Consider the following 21,348-nt stretch of genomic DNA (forward strand, 5'->3'; position numbering starts at 1 on the left):
AATATGAATATTGCACAACAGGTTCTCTTTAAACTCCACTCTTAGTTTAAATTATAAAACAAATGTTCTGATAATTTTCTATTGACTACATTTCCACTCCCGACAACAGATTATCACAGACGGCCACTTTTATTCTCCTGAGACGGGCAATGCGCTCTGTTGAACCTGCAGCCTTAGCTTGTGTGCCTTGTGAACAGGGAAGCGCGCCAGGTGTTGTGCCTGATAATGTAACACTGCACAGATAAAACTCATGGCCTGCAACTCGCTTCCTATTGTGATTCCCACCCAAAGGGTTACATGCCGACAACATCCTCAAGAATCCAGCTCAGCTCCAAAGCAGGAAATAATGACTGGGCTTCAATTGAATCACAGTGGAATTTGGGCTGTTTTGTTTAGATTGCACGCCGAGACATGCATGCAGAGTCCTGCTGCTATCATTTGGTGGGAGTTTTTTAAACGGTTGAGGAAAGAATGAGCTGTTGGTTTAGCCACTAAATTGTTTATTTGAATGTTTTAATGTTTAGGCATTTCTGCCTTTGAGTTGTTGACGAAAGCTAAGTATTAGCAGCACAATGTCCAATTTTCAGGTTCAGTCTGGGAGGATTTTATTGATTGATGATAATGTCTGGGTTTTATTGCTTTTATGGGACCAATAAGCGTCCTTAAATTGACTATCGCGATACGGCAGCTTTTCTCCACTGGGAGCTGCTGCCTGGTGGCCGGTGTTCAGAGCGAATGGTGGTGAAGAGCGCAGCGGGTGCATTTATACACGCGTTTCTGTGTGCGATGAACAAAGGTGTCAAATCCCGTCACTAATATGAACACAAGAGCTATAAATGTGAGAGTTCATCTATTAAACTGACTGAAGATGAAAACATAAACGAAAAGCTGGAGAATAGTCTTTGTGACCCTTTCTGATTAAATTGGACATAATTTCAGATTTTTGTGAAAATTTTCTTCAGGTTAACTTAGAAAGTGAGCTATTATTGTTACAGGTTCATTTTCTAAACCACAGAAAAGTTATTTTTAGGGAAGCTCAGATATGAAAATATCCAGTAGTAATACTGCTGTTATGGTAGAATCAACAGAATGCTCGATTACTAAAATAATCGTTTACAACAGCCTTAATAATCGTTTACAACAGCCTTAATCTCAACCCTTTGCCTCAGGACAGTTTTGGTTCTTCACTCTCCACAAACCAACAGGACTTTCCAGACAAGTGGACTGGGGTTCGATTAAAGCGGACTAAACCCAACTGGTGTGGATGGACCCTTATTTAATGGACCACCGCAATCGCGATATTGTGTTTTCTTTGACAAAGACTTGCATACATCAGTAGTGGAAACGCGGTTACTGACGATCTGTGGTTTGTGCTCGCATATAACTAATAATGTAAAATGTCAGGCTACACAAACTGTTTGATCAGCCTGCCTTTCTTGTGTGTGAATTGGTGTGCCAGGGCTTTAATCTTCATACGGATTCTCTGTGCTCTGTAACCGCAGGGTCTAGGGCTTGCAGACATATCCTGGAAGCACAATTAGCATATGTATGGACCCGCTGCTCCTCAACTCCCACACAAAAGGCAGGCAGCCATGAGGGCCAGGTGGTAAGCAGTGGGAATTCTCCTCGCCTCGCCTGGGGGACAGGTGCAAACAACTTCACCTCCATGCAGAGCTGCATCACAGCTAAAAGGAGAGGCCGTCTTGAACTGGAGCAATGCAAAACAAAAGAGAGCAGGGACCTTTTGTCTGCTGCTTTCTGCTGTCGTCTTATAAAAAAAGAGATGGGTTCAGGCAGAACTTGCAAACAGGAAGTGGTCTATGACTATTCCTTAAGTGGGTACAAGCAGCAAATCATTCTGGGACTGTTATGTTCGTTGCATTTTTCACATTATGATTTTTACTACCATAACAAATGTTTTCCATCATTAACAGCTCTGAGTGAGTCAGACTCTTATGAGCTCATCTCACCAGGACAGGACAGGCTCAACATCACCATGTGCCAAAAAGGCATTTAGTCTATGAGATAACGGCATGCCTGGATGTTTCTCTGCATCTCTATCCTCTCTTTCATAATTGTCAAACTGATTTTCCATACTTTCCAGATCCAGACAGGAACCCTGTAATTTGACGTGTTTACTTTGCACATAGCCACTTAGAGAAATCTCACCAGCTCCCCCCTACCACTTCCTCAGAGTACAAACAAAGAAACGCAAGGCAAATGAGGGGTAAAGGGACGAAGCCCATGTAAATTAGGCTTGGCGGTCTTCATTCAATCACATGAAAGGCTTCTGTCAGCAATAGGGAGAGAAGCCCTCTTGCAAATCATACATATTCAATATTCTTTCATAACACAAGCCTGCAACAAACCCCAGTGCTTCAAAAATTAAGCTCTTTCTGGAGCTGGATAATCATGCTGCCAACCGACAGTGAAATCAGGCTAAATGTAAAACCGATGCATGGATATGGAGGCTCAATGGCAACAACACCTGAAAAAAAGACTAATCAATTCTGGCAGATCAATACATTTTGAAATTTCTTTGGTTGTCAGCTGGCAATTTAGAAAAATACTAATCCTTAACAAACTGCATCCAAACTTTTTGGACAACTAGTCCGACTGGTTTAGGGAGTCGGATGTTTTTTTTTTTTTGTTTTACAATTGGGAACAGCTAATTAGTTAGCATCTTAAAAGCTAAAGTAATACCTGAACTTTGACCCCAAATCCCAGAGGAGGGCAGGACCAAAGAGCAAAGAGGAGAAGATAGATGGAAACTATCAATCATAATGACGATGAGCTCTAATCCCCTACTCCAACATCTCTCTGCCAAGACTTTCTAACCCCACAGCAAAAGCAAGTGATGTGGATTAGCAGTGCTTATCAACAACTGATGCTACTATGAAATTTCATCTTCGCTGCCCAGATATTGTCAAGTCATGAAAGACGATCAGAATCAGCCATAAAACTGGATCCAGAACGACTCTGGAGACACTTGGATGATACAAGTTAAGACATTTAATTTCTGTTTGGAACAGAATAAAACACATCAATATTTTTGATTCCCCTAATTTTGTTGAACAGAATGAGAACCCCATCTTAAATCAATAAGAAAAAAGCAAGTTTCACTTCTTCAAATAATTACAAGTAAAACAGAAAAGGTAATATTCAGCCATCAGACTGTTCAGGAATAAGACTGGACTTCATGAAGATGCTGGCTAAAGATGGAAGGAGAGTGAAATGAAACCTGAAGCCATTCAGCCAAGAAGACTTCAAAACCAGCATAAAAGTTAAATTACAATTTAAAAAAGCACTGAAGGATCAAGGCCTTACTTTCCAGAGACTTGTCCAGTGGTAGGATGAAGCTAAAATACAAGAGACCTTAATGACTGTTGCCACAGGAAAAGGGAGAAGGTTGTCAACCTGATTTTACTGTGACGTTTTGTGTTACACGGATTGTGTGCTGCAGGAGGAACTGGGGCATTTCATGGAATAAATGGGATCAGGAGGAACGAACATCATTAGAAAATATTGAAACAGCTAAAGTTTGTTTGTGCACAAATGGGCCTTTCAAATGGAAAATGACCCAAAACAAACAACTAAATTAACTACAAGGCGACGTTCAGACAAAAAAAGTTAATATTTTGCAGGACTAATAAACCCGTGATCTCAATTCTGTAGAACATTTGTAGTCACAGTTGGAAACCTGACAAATTGTACAAATTATTTCAGGATGAATTGGACGGATTTCCAGCAAACTGTTGGAAGAATCTGGTGGAAGGTCAAAATGTTTAACCCGAGTCACACAGTTTAAAAACAGATGAACAAAACTACTAAGAAAATGTGTAATAAACTCGACTGGAATGATGTAAGAGGGCTGCAATCAAATAAAATTTGATTTAAAACTTTTTAAATACAAAATTAGAAGTACATTAAAAGCGGCAAATAAAGAAACAATTAAATTCCTTTTTATATAGGAAAATTAAACAGTTTTGCCTAAATTGCTATTTTTTAGTCTGTAAACTTCAGTTTAATCAATTACCAAATTAGATGCCAATTATTTCAGTAATCGATTCATTATGATTAATCCAATTAATCATTTCAGCCCGACTCAAAATGTTTGACCCGAGTCGTAGTTTAAAAAGAAGACGTACAAAATGCAAACACTACAAAAACTCAAAGTCTTACCAAGTAATTTTGGTCTAGTTTCTAGTACAAATATCTTAGTACATTCGAAATAAGACAACATTAACTTACATGTAATTTTTAGTAATATAGAGACTTATTTTAGGTAAATAATCCCTTAATACTGGTGAAAAGGTTCTAGTTCCAGTGGCAGATTATTTCACTTATAGCAAGACATTTTCCCATGTTGTAAGTTAATTTATCTGTCAGTGAAACTAATGCTTTTTCATCAAAAAAGTTGCTTTTAATTTAGTTTCTATTATTTCAAATGTATTAAAATATTTACACTAGAAACGAAAAGAAAAATATTTGGTAAGATTTTGTGTTTTTGCAGTGAAGGAATTGCATGCAAATGTAGAAAGTAATAAAAATCCTTGTATTATCTACATAATCTTGGTGATGCGAGGTGAAAAGACTGTGGTAGTTCCAGTGAACACCAGGTTTGATCTGGACTGGTTTGACTGGGTTGTACCTGTGTGGCTTTGTCTTTCATACAGGAAGGGTACGGAGCGTGGGAGTCCCGCGGCCACTGGCCAGTGAGGTACGGTCCTGTGATGGCGTCCAAGGAAGACGCTCTCCGTATGACACTGCAGCTCCGCACCTGTAGTTTGGATCTTTCCGCTGTGAAGCAGGACAGGAAACATTTCCTTTAACACATCATCTAAATCAGGGGTCCCCAAACTGGGTCTTCGAGGGCCGGCATCCTGCATGTTTTAGTTCTCTCCCTGGTTTAATGCACCTGGATCCAATGATGGCTCGTTAGAAGGCCTAAGAAGAACATTGACATGCTGAAAAGGTTGTTGGTGCCACCAGGGAGAGAACTAAAACATGCAGGATGCCGGCCCAAGAGGACCGACTTCAGGGACCCCAGATGTAAATCCAACCCCAAAAAACTGAAGCAAACCAATTTCTCAGTTGGTTCATGTTTGAGTGACGTTACTTCAGTTTTTCATGTTTGCACTTAGGAGTTTACCTTGATTTTCAAAGATGTTGTTCAAGAGAGAGAGAAAGAGGGAAAAAGAGAGAAAGAAAGAAAGAAAAAAAATAGAAAGAGAGAGATAACAGAGCTTGAAAGCAGAGAGAAAAGCCAAAGGCTGAGCAGGAGTATCTCATGTTATGGGAGCAATCTGCTGTGACCTAGAGCAGTTAAGCACACACCACCCACATAAAGAGCTCATAAGCCACCACACTGCAATGCACATCAAAACTGCCTGCATCCACACAACAATCCTGCAGAGGCACGCAATGGAAGACCGAACAGGACACAACAAAACATGCAAATCCAAAGTAACCACTAGACTATTTGAGGCTGTAGTAAAACGTGTTCGTTAGCCGAAATGAAACCATTCAGGTGTGTAATTACTGCAATTAAGCTGCTTCGCTCTGACGTCAAATGCTGAAGGACAGAATCATAGGTGGGAGATGTGCACATTTGTTTTACTTCTTGCCAGAGGAGCCAAGGTAAAGGCCTTTCACACACACACAAAGCACACACAGACTAAACCGTCTACATGAGGCGCCCCTTCCCTCGTGGAGCTGCACAGCCAGTCATTGTTGTTCTTTGTTCATAAAACACACAAGGCTACCCACCCAAAGGTATTGCCTAAGTAAGCTTACTGGGCTACAGTAAAATTCCCTGAAGCATGGCAGACCAGGGAAGCAGGCTAAATTTCCATCAATATTGATATAAGCGAAGCCATCGCTCCCTGAACTGGGATTGTGGTTATTTTCCATTCCCCCACTAACTCCCTCCTTCCCATTCACCAGACTACAATAATCTCCTTATGAGAAAAAAAAGGAAACAGTGAAAGAAGTCGAGACATCAAAGAAGTCCATCTGCTGATTTCAGTAGTAAGAAAGTGGCATAGAAGGAAAAGTTTCATGATGGATTTTAATGTGAACTTCTCTTTACATTTCCAGGCTTTTAGATGTTTGGCTTTATTAACTGAGAGGCAGAAGAAAATATAAAAACAAACATGCAGTCAGCAGTTTCCTGTGGGTTTTCACAGGGGTTCATCCTGACAACATCTGAAAACAAAATTCCCAGAACTTCACTTGATCCGAGGATTGCAAAACAAAAATCAGTCAGGATTTAGATTCACGCGTCACCTGTGGTTACAAACGTAACCCCAGGCTTTTCCCAGATTTTATTTTGACAGCATGAGATTACATTTATTCTTCTACTCCAGTGCTTTTCAAACTTTTTATACCAAGAAATGATGTAGCTTATGCTAACATTATACTGAAGTTTTTCAATGCATTACTTGGATGCTACCAGTTGGTTGCTGGTCGTTTTGTCACTTTGTACCATAAATTTCCACTTACAAAATGGTGCTATAGGTGATGCAAAGTCTTTAAACAACATATACAGTGCAATTAAACGTTCAGTGTTTTTATGACCATTTATCGCCATAATTTATTAACTTAAAATAAACTGATATGCAGTCATTTAAGGCATCCTTTCTCACTCAAACTAGCACTAAATTTTTTTTTGTTTTGTTGCTTTTTTAACTTATTTTTCTTAATGTTTTTATGTCATTGTTTTGTTCACAGACAATGTCAGTTTTCCCAAACTAGCACCAGTAAAGCCACAGTTGTATTTCTATTTTACAGTTGGTTTTATTAAGTATAAAAACATAACAAAAAGTAAAAACCCTCTGTTATTTGAAGCACATAATTCAATAATCCATTTCATTTTTACTCCGAAGAAGAGATTCCAGAGTTTCCTTCAACAAAATTATCAAAAGGGGTTTCCTGATTCCTGCAGTCCAAGAAGGAAAATTACAGATTGTCATCAACTTTGTTGGCAACAGATGAACGTTGCACCGCCAACTGGCAATAAGTTTTACATGATATTGTTAGATGCAAAAAATTTTAGCTAACTAGCAAGCAAGGGAATATTAGAGGCTAATTAGCAGCAGCCACAATCGCTGCAAGTTACAGAACAGCATAAAAATGTCTGTGAGCGACTCAAACGTTTACCTGACAGAAAAGATCCAGCAGAAAAATTAAACTACATTACACTAAAAATAAACTACTTTAACGAAATTTAAGACCTGATTAACATATTTAAGGCCAACTTACATTTAGTAAACAAATTTAAGGACATTTTAAGGCCATACTTTTAGATGCAGGACTTTTTAAAGGATGCAGAAACCTTGAGATGCATTTTCTGAAAAAGTATTTCCTTCAATGACAAATCCTGCAAGTTTGAACATTAATTTTTAGTAGGAATGTCACAATAACTAATTTTGCTGGACAATAAATAGCTCCAACAGTTATTGCGATAACATTGTTGCTTTGAGACCATTTAAGTACCATAATGGTAATGGCATAATAATGCAAGCACACATTCTCAGAGATCAATAAACTGTAAACTCCAATAAACATTTAACACTGGAGCTGGAAGACATTTTAAATATCCAACACAAATAAACAAAACAACAGAAACAACAAATAAAATGAATTTGAAGTCTCTCTAAACAAAACCAACCTTCAAAAAATGGCCAGTTGAGCCCAAAACACCAGACTGAAGAATTTCATCATCCAGTTCTTGGTAGAAAGAGAAAAGTGCTAAATCATGCTAATGGAAATTATTGAATTTAAAAAAAAAACATTTATTATGTAATAAACTGATTTATTGCTTATTGCCACTGTCCCAAAATCAAATTGATATTGTGTATAACCAGCTAACATTTTGTTTAGTAAAGACAACATTTACACTAACCAATTAAACCATTTACAAAATGTGGCCAAAATATTATTAGAACAGAAATAAAAACTAACTTCGATAGCTTAAATTAACAGAATCAGACACTTAAACCTTTAAATTAGTGGATTTAAAGGTTTAAGTTGGGCTGCTTCAGCAGAAGCAACATTTTGACTGTGAGCCGTAAACATCAGAAAAGACGTCATGCTGGTGAACCTAAAAGGTCACAACAAGGTAACATGAAACTGTCGATGCATCTAGAAAGCAGGACCATCCTAATCCTCTGAACACAGTGCAAAAAATAGCCATAAAATCTGTGCTGATTGGCCTTTTGAGTGTTTGGAGTTCACATTCATTTAGGAAAACGTAGCCTCCTCCATCACAACTGACATGAACAACCAGCTGGGGTTAGAGGTCATCTCTTTTGGAGGAAAGAGGAATGTGCGGCATGCAGCTGGAGTAGGAAATCAACACCAAGCGCTAGCTGAACATGGCTAGCTCATATTCATCCTGCCTGGCAAATGTGACTTCAGAGTTGTTATTGAAGGGACTTAGCTTCCTGCGCTGCATGGTAGGCTGGCCATCAAGGCTGGAGGTCATCCCGTTCAAAGAAACAAGGAATACAAAGCACTTCACAAGCAGTTACACACAATGACCTGCACTGAGAGAAGTGGAGTACCATTTCAGATAAAAGTAAGACTATAAGCTAGTTTGATTCGATTCAAAAACACTTTGTTTCCCAAAGGGAAAATAAATGTTGTCATAACTCATATCCAAGTATTCTCAAATAGTCACTGTGGTTGGTAAGGCCAGATGCCTCTGAACCAAGAAAACTTTAACACTTTTATAGCTGTCATAACATGCTAACAGCTAATTATCCAGGCATCAGAGACGATGTCACACGTAGCTTGTCCTATATGGAGGTTCACAAATCAGGCAATCATCCACTTTTTCTGCCTGTAATGTGACCCATAATAGCTCCCACAAGTTTGAACCGGAAGTGATCCGTGCCACTGAACCGCCATCTTGGTAGGCAAAGGGTAGATGAACCATGGCTTTGAGACCAACAAAATGAAAGTAGAGTACTCAAAAACTGTAATCGAGTAATAGTTGCAATGTACATATATTCTTTATAAATTAGATAGGAACTAGGTTCTAATGCTGCATTAACACCAAACGCGATTTGAGCTTCTGGTTTACATTCAAAGTCCATATGGACGGACGTCAAGGGCTAGCGCTGCGCCATTGAAGTGACGAAGTCAAGTGACTTATTTTTTGCAGTCTAGTGTGACACAACTAGACGGCAAAAATTATAAAATGTTTTGTTTATAATGGAACAATAAATTGTCCCAGAAGTCGCTGCCACTAACAATAATATTGTTTTAAAACCATTTTCAAGTAATATATTGGTAAGAAAATCATAACAGAACAGAAATTCTCAAAACTCAATAAATTTTAAATTCTAAAACATTTGACACAGGAACTGGAAAACATTTCAAATATCCAAAAATACATAAAGAAAACAGCAAATATAATGAATTATGAAGTTTCTATTAGGAAAATTGATCTTCAACAAAACGTTTAGTTGAGACCAATAAACCAGACTGAAGACTTTTATCATCCAGTTAGAAAGAGTGAAAAGAGAAAAACTATATATTATGCAAATGGAAATTATAGAGCTTGTTTTAAATTACTATGCAATTAATTGATTTATTGATTATTGTGACAGGCCTATTTGTAACACTAACATCAGAAAGAATTTCTTATTATATTCTCACAGGCAAGGAAAAAAGAAAAATATTAATTTTCCATTTTTTAAGCATTAGTACAAAATTTGCTAAAACAATGAGAAGGAAATAGTTGGACAGGCACATGAAGAACGGATAATCAATGAAAGGAACAAAGTCTGGAAATAAAAATATCTTTGTATTTTCAAATTTTCCACATTTTTCCAGACTATCATTATGGTAATAATCCCTAACTCATATTCCAGACCGTGTGGGAACCCTGTTTGTATCCTATTAATGACACACAATAGAATTGCAAACACATGATTTTCTAATATCCGGCAGGACAAACTGGGGAGTTCTGTTTCTGCCCTTTCCAGTGATACCAGTCATTAGGTAACATTCTCCCAGCAGTGTTTCTGCAGAGAATGAACTGGACAGATTACAAGTGGCAGCATGTCTCTCTGCCACGAGGTCCTTTCTCTTCTTCCTCTCAGAAATGGATTTACAGAACTTCTTCCAACCACATCATGAATGCCCAGCTGTGTGTGGAAAAATGCCTCTTCCAGGCTTTTAGATCAAGTTTCCAAATGTTACATTGAGGGATGATTATTAGCAAAGTCCTGTGCACAAAATCTATATTTTTAATGAGTGAACACTTTGTAAACACCGACTTTTACTATATATGTTTCCGAAGACAATAACAGCAAGCTTTAAATTAAGAATCAGCAACTTTATTGTAACATTGTGAGTAGTATTTTCAGCATACAGATAATCAGAAAAGTGATGCAATACTACTACTATTATTATTATTATTATTATTATTATGATCAGAAGGTTTCTTAGAGTGGACAAATATGTTTTTGTCTGAAAAACCCCTAAGATGTTGGTCAATGTGTTAGCTACTAGGCTGGATGTGGGAGTTGTAGTTTGATATAACATTTTGATTAACTCATCAATTAATGAGTTAATATAAAGTTGCTTGATTTTATTGATTTACTAATTATTAATTAATAAGCAGTAACAATCTTAAAAATGTCTGCTTTCTCTTGTATGAAGATGGCCGACCATCTTTCCTAAACATAGTTACATTTTTCATAACATTCTGACTTGGCTGAATGAACGCTAATCAGGTGAAACTTAAGGAGTTTGTCAAGTGTTTATATTTCAAAACAGAACTACAAAAAGTTTCCGTCCCACACTGGACTGTGTTTGGAACATTTCTCTTTCCAGTTCTGGTATTGCCGCCATCTTTGTTTCTGAATTACTGGCTTTGCCTCTGCTGGATGGCGTCCAAACCATGACACTAAAATAAGGTTTAAGCGGACATTGTACACAGTTCTCATGTGGTGGCACTTTTCTGGGAAGTAATGTAGCCGATAGCCATGTTGGTAGGTATCCATAACCTCCATGACAGTTGCTATGGAGTTGCTATGACAACAATAAACTAGCTATAAGCTCAGAACTAGCTCAATTGATTACGCGATTCCAATTTTTGAACATTCTACAAATCTTTGTGTAATACCAAGATAAATATCAGAGATATTTACTGTACTACGAAACTAGCAAAATTATCTTAGCTAATGTAGCTTTTAGCTGCTAGCTAAGACGGATACGTAGCCTACGTGTATATTACATGTACTTTCTCTGCCAGTAACCAGAACCTTGTTATTTACCTGAAGAGTTCGCACATCTTTTACAAAACTCTGATTGTATGCATCCATAGTCTAGGATGCATACAATCACTAGGTAGTTAACTATGTCACAGTGAACCGGAGGCAGCTTGTCCACATCATCTGTCATGTTTCCATGACAGGTTTCTCTGTCGACCATGTCGACCATGACAGGTCGACCCGACAGTGATTTTGTTGATATATATTTTTCTCAGACACTAGTCAATATATTTTCTTTTTGTTGGTCTTGAAGCCATGGTTCAGTCATGCTTACGCTGTGCTGGACTACAAAAATGGCGGCTCATTGTGATATTATTGTTTACATTACATTTAGACACTGTGAGTTTCTCTACTCTCCCCAAACTTTTTTTGTTTTTTTTCCCACTGTCTTGACTCTTTATACCGTGGCGATCTGCTACCTCAAACCAAATAATTTTTTTTTAAAAGTGAGCTGTACATCAAGGGAATATTTTCATCCAATCATCAGTAGAGCAAAACTTCCACTGCACTGCATGGCAACCAGTCCCAAACACTGATGTGTACCTAATAGTGTAATCCACATTCCTGAAAGAAAGTGTGTGCGGGTAGGCCTCCACCACTGGTACTAGCCCAGGGGCCCACATGCTCCTAAATCCAGCCCTGAGAGTTTAACACACATGCTCATTTTCCACTCTTAATTGCATAACAGTAACAACAGAAAGCAAAATGACAAGCTCTCAGGCGACCACACACGTGGCGATATATCATTCATGTGTGTAGTTTTCTTTTCGTTTTACCTTTTGACACAAGGGAGTCTGGGGGACAGCAAACCTCCTTATTTTCGGGTGACACTCTTTGCTTGGTACTTCCTGAAGTTAGCGGAGGACTGGAGGGGGGGCTGCTACTCGAGACCCGGCTGGTTGTTGTTCCTCCGTGCAGGGTTTGTGGCCGTGTGGGGCTGCTCGGACCCCCACGCAGGAGCTGGTAAGGCACGGTGGCGCGGATGGGGTGCAAGCGGCTGCAGCTGTTGCCGCTCTGGGTGAACGAGCCCGGGGAGCCCGCATTGCTGCGCCTCACCCTCGGCTGCTGAAGGGAGTTACTGGGCGCTGACATCTTCCGAAACTGGCTGCTTACTCTTATCGCAGGGGAAAAACAGGCACTGCCCAAGGCTGCTGCTGCTCTAGAAAAGGAGGAGAAGGTTGGAGGACTGTTGAGATAAACATCAGCCTGTTAGCGAAATACGTTAGCTTCCTTTAAAATGTCTCAACTCCTGCTTTTAAGGAGGGTAAAAAACCCAACAATCCGACATGACTTATTTTGAAGCAAACTTACCTGTAGGTTACTAACATGTGCTGTGATAAACTCCAAACATGGCATGGATAACTTTTAAAGTTGTTTTTACAACTTCTCGTTACATTTTTTACGTGTTTTTGCTGCTCTCAAGCCGTCCCCATCCTGTTCACTCACTTGACAGTTTTTCAGCTCGACCACTGGCTGGCGTAAGTGGGCGGGCCTTAGCTTCGAGTCCCTTGGTTTCTGATTGGTCAGTCACCGTGTACAGTAAGATCAGTGATTGGCTTCTGCCAGCCCACAGAGAGTTACTTTCAACCAATCAAACTACATTATGTTAAAAAATTTTCACGGTTTTTATTTTAAGAAAATAAAATACAATCAAATGTGTAAAGTTATTAATCCTATCTAAACTTTATTCGGAAGTGTTTTAAGTTTTCATAAAAAACTTAATTGCAATTTAAAGCTATTCTGGAGCTTTCATTCATTGTAAAGCAATTGAAATGATAATCAGACATACATTTACACGTAATAAATTATTTTCCCAATACGTTTCTGAAAAATTGACTTCTAAACTATCATATTGCATTTGAATTGTTAAACCAGTAGAATATAACAGGTTAAAATGTTAATTCCATTGCTTATATGCATTAATTTGACATAACTGCATACATTCAAGATCCAATGTTTAGTTATTGTGGTGTGTGTTTTTACTGCTCCTTATTCTCCATAGAAATGCTCTGAGAGATTCAAGAAACTTGAGTCAAATTCCTTTTATGCCTTAACGTTTAGCCGATGAATGTGGTCTGTCAGTTGGGTATTGGCTGCTTTCCGATGGCAGGACACAGTTTCAACCTCTGAGACGGCACAATGGACTGTTCCATGACAACATGCCAACATATCCACACAGAAAAGCTGCACTATGCTTTAAATGATCTGTCAGCTTCAATTAGTTTGCTTGAAAGACGTCAGACTGTCATGCAGTCTTTCATAACTCAAAGGAAGGACTTCTCGATACACAAAGCACCACGTTTTGTTACACTAGAACCACAAACCTCAGTGTATTTTAGGACCGCAACTGATGACTATTTTAGTGATCAATTAATCTGATTTTAAATGTTGGCATATTCTGCAGATTTTGCATTTAACCACTTAAACTTATGTGGTACGATATAAGAAATACAACAAAATACGCAAATAACCATATAATTACATTTTTAATTAAATAATGAACATTTTACTGCCTAAAATGCAATAATATAACATTTATTTAGTTTACATTTGATCATTTGTAGTAAAAGATGCATCTGCAGCTAAAAAAATACTTTTAACACCAACAAAAGTTCAGCTCTTTCTGCTTAAGATAATGTAGAGCTTATCTGTTGGATTTATTGATTAATAATTGGATAGAAACTTGTCCTCATTCTCTGTTTTGAAGCTCATACTGCATGAAGTTTTTGTACTTTGAGGTACCATGACTGAATAGAAAATGTGCGACAACCTCCTGGAGATTTATTGATTACCAATTTGAAAGATTACAAGGAGTCTGAAAACAAAAAATGACTATCTCTATGGCCTTTGCAAAAAATCATTTTTAAATAATGAGATTTTATTCTGTCACTTTAAATCCAAATAATCTCCTTCTGGCCACGCCCCCCAACTAAAAATTTACACTCATACATGAAAATAGCTGCAAATAGTTGCGCAATTATATAACCTTACATCTTTGAAAAGCAGAAGTGGAGCCTCCTGCACAACCAAGAAAGTTGTAGCAAGTGTTTTCTGGATGGTAAGTTAACAACAAAGCACTTGTGTTTTCCAGCAGCCATTGTACAGCGCATTCAGCAGTAAAACCAGCTGACCAAATGTGTTGGAACTCAGCTTAGGTTGCTAGCTAACGGCGCAGTGGCCATCGAACGTGATTTAAAAATCAACAGCAGAGACCCAAAACAAAAAATTACATATTGCCAATAAAAGGACTAGGTGTTTTTTTTAAGTGCTTAGGCTGTTTTTAGAAGCAGTTCGACCCAAGTGAAAGTAGAAAAATGTGTAAATAGTGAATTTTGCATAAGTCACCTTTAAAACTTTTTGCAAAGCACTGTTTTTGTGTTAGCCTGTTGGCTGGATTTTGAAAACGGTCCCAGTGTCTAAAATATATTGAATTCCCAGTTTATCTCCTGCAGTGAGGTGAAAATTTGAAATTCTGTTGACGTTTCCACATAAGATGAGGAAAAGATTCAGTAAGCACAAAGCCACACCATCTGCGTCTATAAAACTTAATGTAAAACAAACCATGCAAAAGTATGGAAAACACCTCCAATTCAACAGCACTTCGATTTGTTAACTGAGATTTATTTAAAAGGCAAAAACACAAAAAAAAACGGTTGAAAAGGATGAAATCCCAGCCGCTCTGTTTTCCAGGGCTCACCAATTTGTCCGCCCAGATCCAAGATGGCCCACAAAGGGGAACGCAGGCCTTTAGAACCTCGGTGAACTCCTCCTGAGCCCTGCATGACTAAGTGATTTAGCCAGATATGGGGAAGGCCGCCCAATTTACAATCAGACCCTGCGCTTGAGACCACGCAAAGAAAGACACAAACGCCATTTACAGACGACGGCTACCCCACAGATGGCGGCCATCCCTGGATTCATGTGGTATGCATAGATTTTGGGTGGAATTTCGGCGAGGGGAGAAAAGAAAGAGCAGGGCAGTGTGTTGATGTGGAGGTCGTAGGAGGGAGGGGAGTCGCTGTTCTCTCGTTTTCTCTTTGAGTCAATAGTGTTCCGGCAGCTGAGCTTCTTTATGAGGGGAACAATCTGGAGGGTCTTGTCAGGGTGCCGAGCAGCTGCCGTTTTCTGGGGAGCGTCTTTCACAGACCACAGGCCTGGAGTGGGCTGGTGAATGCAGACGCACCCTCCCACACTCCTCTTCCTCCATAACGTCTCTAATCCGCCCCCCGTCCCTCCCTCCACAGCAAACCTTTCACACTGGAGAGCATCACTGGAAAAACACCAAAGCCTAGTTTCTAATGCAGAGGTGTCAAACTCATCAAGATCCTGGATCTCGTTCGGGGTGAAGTATGTAACTTTAATGAAAAAATATCTTTGTACATATTAAAACCATGCTGTAACACTTTGTTATGAGACAGATAATCTGTGAAAACATAAAGCTCCTCTGCCTTCTCCTTGAGATAATATCGTCATCTGAAGAAATGCAACTCTCCCGGTAGAAAACAACCAATCAGAGCCAGGAGGAGGGACTTAGCGCTGTCAATCAAGCTCATGTAATCGCTGCTAAATGCTAAAAAACTTGTCTTAACGGGATAGCCATTTATCTCTCCTCATCCATGCTAGCTAGCCATAGCATTCACAACAGGCAGAGAGCAACAATGGGAGGATGAGCAGCACCATACAGAGAGTGATGGACAGCGCTAAGATCCACCTCCTGGCTCTGATTGGTTGTTAGCACAATGAGAAGACAGAGGAGCTCAAGGCTTTCACAGATTAGCTGTTTCATAACAAACAACAAAGTGACAGTTTCAACATATATGTAAAAATATATTTTTTATAAAAGTTACATACTGTGAATTTAAAGGGCCATTTGTGCTACAACATCTGAAGAAATGCAACACTCCCAACCAAAAACAACCAATCAGAGCCTTTTCAAGTAATATCAACTGCCACAACCTGTTGCGTAAAAAACTAAATAAATAGCTTTCTCTGCATTTGATTAGAACTTCTTCAAATTAAATAATATTAAATTCTTTTCACATTGAAGCAATTTGGCAATACAGATAAAAACTGATTTAATTTGACTTATAAAATAATATTATGTGACCTACAATAGGGTCTAGAGGGCCACAAAGATAGCTATGGCAGGCCAGATTTGGCCCGCGCACCTCGAGTTTGACACCTGCTCTAGTGCAAATGTCTTAGTACAATTTAAAAAGGAAAGAAAATAGCTTCCAAGTAACTTTTCAATAATAAACAGCAGCTTGTTTCAAGTAAATAATTCCTTAATATGAATTTTTAAAAAGTGCTAGTTCCACTGGAAGATTATTTCACTAACAGAACATTTTCCCTTGTTATACATAAAACCTGCAAGTTCAGCTAGAACTATTTCATCAATATTAAAGAATTATTGACTTAAAATGAGCTCATATGTGTTTCTGTAAAAATACTTCTAAGTTAGTTTTGTCTTATTTCAAGTGTGCTAAGATATTTGCACTAAAGACTAGAATAAAGATACTTGGTAAGATTTGATATTTTTGCAGTGCGTTATTATTGTAATCGCTCCCCAAACAAAACGTTGATGAGGTATGTGAAGATTTATTTTTTTCTCCACCAGACGATAAACACGGACTAAAACACAACAAAGCTCACTTTAGGAATAATGGCACGACCTGATATCTGACTGTCTGGTTAAAAACAACAGCATCCTGATTCAGGTTAGACTGGAAGAGGCTGGAAGCAGCACAGCCTCTAGTGATTCTCCTGAGAGTGATTTTTATTAGTAGAGCAGTAAATTAGTATTTGCTCCCTTTCTCACTTTAACATGGTTAGTCAAATCATTACTTTGATTCCCTTCTTCATATAGACCTCTGGTGTGATGCAACATTCCCTGGACTAATGCTTAACAGCATCACTCCAAACAACAAACATATTCATATTTTTGTTTAGTTTCTACAGCAAATATCTTAGTAGATTTGAAATTAGACAAAACTAACTCATAAGTAACTTTTAGCAAGAAACAGGGAGTTTTTTAAGTCAATAATTCCTTAATATTTTTGGAAACGTATTGGTTCCATTGGTAGACTCTTAGATTTTTCCATCAGTTTTAAGGAATCATTGACCTAAACGAGCTGCTATTTCTTGCTGAAAGGTCACGTGTGAGTTTGGTTTTATCTCAAACATACTAGAATATTTGCAAAAGAAACTAGACAAAAACACCTGGTAAGATTTTGTGTTTTTGCAGTGTAACTTTCAATCCAAGCAGCCACTTCAGAGCGGGTCGTCGCCGACGCTTGCTGGTGTGGTGGCGCAGCAGCCAGTCTGCACCAGTTGGCTCCCAGTTCGTGTTTAGCTTCGGTTTGTCCCGTTTAGCTGCTGTCTACCGGCACCAGGTTCCCTGTGGTGTCCAGCTGCATGCATTTACACGCACAGGCCGACACCGGGCACTCTGTGTGGTCTCTGTGGAGCACATATAGACACGTTTTTATTCACCGTTACCTGTAATGTGTTAGGGCTGCAACGAGGGAGGCGAACTGATAAGAATTTATCGACGGTACTTAATTTCTCTTTGGGATCAATAAAGTATCATTGAATTTGATACGATTGCATTATCGATCTTGCTTATCGAGTCGATTCCTCATTGAGTTAGGAAATAAACTCTTTAATTCAACATATGCATCAAGTTTTAATTTGCTTTGTTCGATTCAAACAAATTTTAAATTTGCTTAAACAATAAAATTCCCCTGTCATTTAAACACAAAATGCAACATTCTGAACATCAACAGTTTGTGATTTTAACATAATAAAGGAGCCTCGTCTGAAACCATATAATAATTTATTAAATATGACTGTAAATGTTGGAGATTATTTGTTCAGTATGGCACTAATATTAACTCAATAAGCAGGAAGTGGAGGAGTTTGACGCTAACTGGGACATTCGTAGCAGGAGACGCTGCGATCCTTTTTTGAGCAACCGGCTCGACAATCATCCTTCTTTTTGTGTAACGCATGTTTTCGAGCGTTTCCGCCGTGACGCCACCTTGGATATTCTCTAAATACGTAGCGTGTTCAATGCATCACAAGTTACAGGAAGTGACAATGATTCTCAGTAACTGAACTCCTGAGAACCGGTCCTCGGTTCCCATCCCCTGCTGCACCTAACAATCTATCAATTGATTATTCTGACAGTTAATCAAATTCTTAAAAACTGCACAATCGGCCAATTTTTAATTTAAACCATTTCACAATATTAGAAACACATTACACTACATGAAGGAAAAACTGCATTATACTTTAAGTCGTCTCTCAACTTGAACTAGTTTGTTTGGAAGAAGTCAGACAATCGGGTTACCTTTCATAACTCGAAGGCAGGACTTGTTTCCACATGTTTGATCAAGTTTGTGAAGCTATTGGTGTATTTATTAAATGAGCTGAACTGGTGCAGAATTATCAAAGAAATTTGAAATTAAGTAAATTTATGTCTGTATTTACAAAAAAGAATCGTTCGATTCAGCTCTGTTTTTCTGTATCGGATCGGTATCAGTCGATACTGAGCCTCTGATATCTGTATCGATATCATAAGTGAATCCCTAACTTGAATACAGTTTTTGGATGTTACATGTAAATTTCAAAAACATGAAAACAATTTTAAATAAAATAATTTTCCCACCTGAACCAGCTCAGCATGTGACCGGCATGGCCACCATGTCGACAGTTGTGGCACCAGGTGAACCAGTTGTTGAACTGGGCGAGTTTGTTCTCCCTTGTTAAGTCCATTTTCTCATCCGACTTTCCAGCTCCTGAATCCAAAAGATTCAACATTTAAATCCGACTATCAGCGCTGTTAGGAGTGATGTCACAGCGGTAAATGTCCAGGCGCTAACGGGTTTTAAACGGCGACCAAAGTCCCGTCATTCCTCCTGAAGTCAAGCATTACAGCAGCTCCTGATCCACTGATCCTACCTGAGCAACTGGAAACAGGTGTGCCCATGTTCATGAGGCAGAGTGCGCAGCGCGGCAGAGGCTTCCTGCAGCCAGGACAGCTGGTGACCTTTGATTTGGTGGGTGACCCGCTGACCCCGTACTGGCTGAAGCCCCGACCCTGATGAGGCATCGCAGAGCAGCTGTAGGAAATGGACTTCCCGCAGAAATTACAGCTCACAAACACCTGCAGAGAGCAAAACACAGGACTGGGACTGAAACGATTAATCGATTAATCGATTATTTAAAGTGCTTTATATCATAAAAACCTCATAGAGACACCCAGTGTAAAAAGCAACAAACATCACAATTTGTCAACATGAAATATGTTGATCAATATTCCACTTTCTACCAAGCCTGCAACTAAAGATTATTTGATTAATCGGCTTTAAAAATGGCACATTCAGCAAATTTTCTATTTAACCTTTTTTTTTTTAAATTACTATATTAGTAGTGCATTAAATAACTCTACATTAACTCTTTTAATAAGAAAATAATCACTTAATTGACTAAAATTCAATCCGTTAGTAATCCTTAGTTAATCTGAACCAGTATTTCAGATTAACTAATTTTGGCTAAAACATATTTACAGACAAATGTGTTTTACCTTCATATTTTACATATTTTTTGTAAAGTTTTAATTTAATTCCTGCTCTGAATTTGTTGGTTTTTTTCACCAAATGGCCTTTATTGAGACTGTGTACTTCAGTTAACGATTAATCGATTAATAAATTAGTTGACAATGTCTTCAATAATCGATTAATCGTTTCAACTTTACTTACTACTAGTCAAAGGCAACTCAGAACAGGAACTCATAGGAACTCAGTGTTTCAGCTGTTTTGAAGTTTTCTGGAAGTCAACTAATTCAGTAATTGATTAATCATTAACTGGAGTACACAGACTTCAAAAAGGTCATTTGCTGAAAGAACAGCATACAAAGAGTAGAAATTAGGCCAAAGATGTACCAAAATATACATGTTCTACCCAATATGTTCTGTATTTGTTTATTTTTGCAGTTATTTTTATTTTTGAATTTATGTGACCCATGTATGTTATGTATTTTTTGTTCTTTATGTTTTATGTGTAGATTCAAGGAATTACAACTAATTGGGATCCAAATGAAAGAAACCTGGTTCAAATTCATAAAAACAATCTCCGATTAAGCTTTTGTTATCCAGTAATTAATTGGTTAATTAATAAAAAACAATTAATCCCCAGATCAGCCTTACGCTGCACTGAGAAGCAGAAATGTCTGAGCTTTTCACATGTTGATGTTAGAAGTATTTAATTGTTTAATTGCATCATTTTCTACAAATGATCAAGTTTTTACAAAAGGGATGTCATGTTATTGCATTTTAGGCAATAAGATGTTTATTTACTTAAAAAATGAATTAAATCACATTTTTAATGTGCAATCATATTTTATTATAGGTGCTTAAGTGGTTAAATGAAAAATCAACAGAATGTGGTAATTTTTTCATCTGATTAATTGACAGAAGAATTGATTATTAGATTAATCAATAGTTGTAACCTTGCGTAGGACTAAAGGCATAATGAGTATAAAACCAACATTTTGTTGGGTTTAAAGGCTCTGCAGCAGAAATGAACGTCGTTACCTGAGCGAGAGGTTTGGAGCTGGGGTCCAGTTTGCCTCTGAGGATGTCAAACTCGGCTCGTTTGTGCCAGAACCTCCATGCGTCCAGCAGGTTGCGGTAGTTTTCGATCCAGCACTGGACCCGAGGGTCTTTCAACACGTCGCCAGGGGAGCCCTGACAGCAGAGGTCAGGTGTGAAAACGCCCTTTGACCTTTTCATTTTAGAGCAGCTAGCAGAGCAGCAGACATGGTAGCAACATGTCGCTCTGTGAAGGTGCAGCTGTGGTGCTTCAGTACCAATGACAAGTTAGAACAAGAAAACTAAAGAAACAATTAAATAACACTTTGATGTTTTAGTGTTGCTTTATCGGGATAAGTAGTTTTGCAGGTTCAGTACACAAATTATTTTTTTTTCCCTCTTACTTTTACTGTAAGTAATTACTTGGCAAGATGATGAAACTTTCTAGAGAAAATGTTGTGATTCGC

At 38.3% G+C, this 21,348-nt stretch overlaps 2 protein-coding genes across 8 annotated transcripts in view; both read right to left on the reverse strand.

Moving 5' to 3' along the window:
* LOC122831811 (glucocorticoid-induced transcript 1 protein) overlaps nucleotides 1–12,773 on the reverse strand; it is a 27,987-nt gene extending 15,214 nt beyond the window's left edge. For 2 of the 5 annotated variants that reach the window (XM_044118300.1, XM_044118299.1), the window contains exons 1-3: nucleotides 12,600–12,755; nucleotides 12,065–12,447; nucleotides 4,652–4,800 (exon numbers count right to left, since the gene is read on the reverse strand). In XM_044118300.1, the coding sequence (XP_043974235.1) occupies nucleotides 4,652–4,800; nucleotides 12,065–12,447; nucleotides 12,600–12,616 (549 nt within the window). In that variant the 5' untranslated portion in view covers nucleotides 12,617–12,755. Of the gene's footprint in view, nucleotides 1–4,651; nucleotides 4,801–12,064; nucleotides 12,475–12,599 lie in introns of all 5 variants that reach the window. The other 3 variants (XM_044118298.1, XM_044118301.1, XM_044118297.1) reach the window with 3 other exon arrangements.
* Nucleotides 12,774–14,888: 2,115 nt separating this feature from the next.
* The window catches only part of mios (missing oocyte, meiosis regulator, homolog (Drosophila)), a 44,617-nt gene continuing 38,157 nt past the window's right edge, over nucleotides 14,889–21,348 (reverse strand). For all 3 annotated transcript variants that reach the window (XM_044118305.1, XM_044118307.1, XM_044118304.1), the window contains exons 9-12: nucleotides 20,885–21,037; nucleotides 19,251–19,455; nucleotides 18,958–19,087; nucleotides 14,889–17,747 (exon numbers count right to left, since the gene is read on the reverse strand). In XM_044118305.1, the coding sequence (XP_043974240.1) occupies nucleotides 17,657–17,747; nucleotides 18,958–19,087; nucleotides 19,251–19,455; nucleotides 20,885–21,037 (579 nt within the window). In that variant the 3' untranslated portion in view covers nucleotides 14,889–17,656. The remainder of the gene's footprint in view (nucleotides 17,748–18,957; nucleotides 19,088–19,250; nucleotides 19,456–20,884; nucleotides 21,038–21,348) is intronic.

The sequence above is a fragment of the Gambusia affinis genome, linkage group LG05 (assembly GCF_019740435.1).
Source record: "Gambusia affinis linkage group LG05, SWU_Gaff_1.0, whole genome shotgun sequence".
Classification (NCBI taxonomy): Eukaryota; Metazoa; Chordata; class Actinopteri; order Cyprinodontiformes; family Poeciliidae; genus Gambusia; species Gambusia affinis.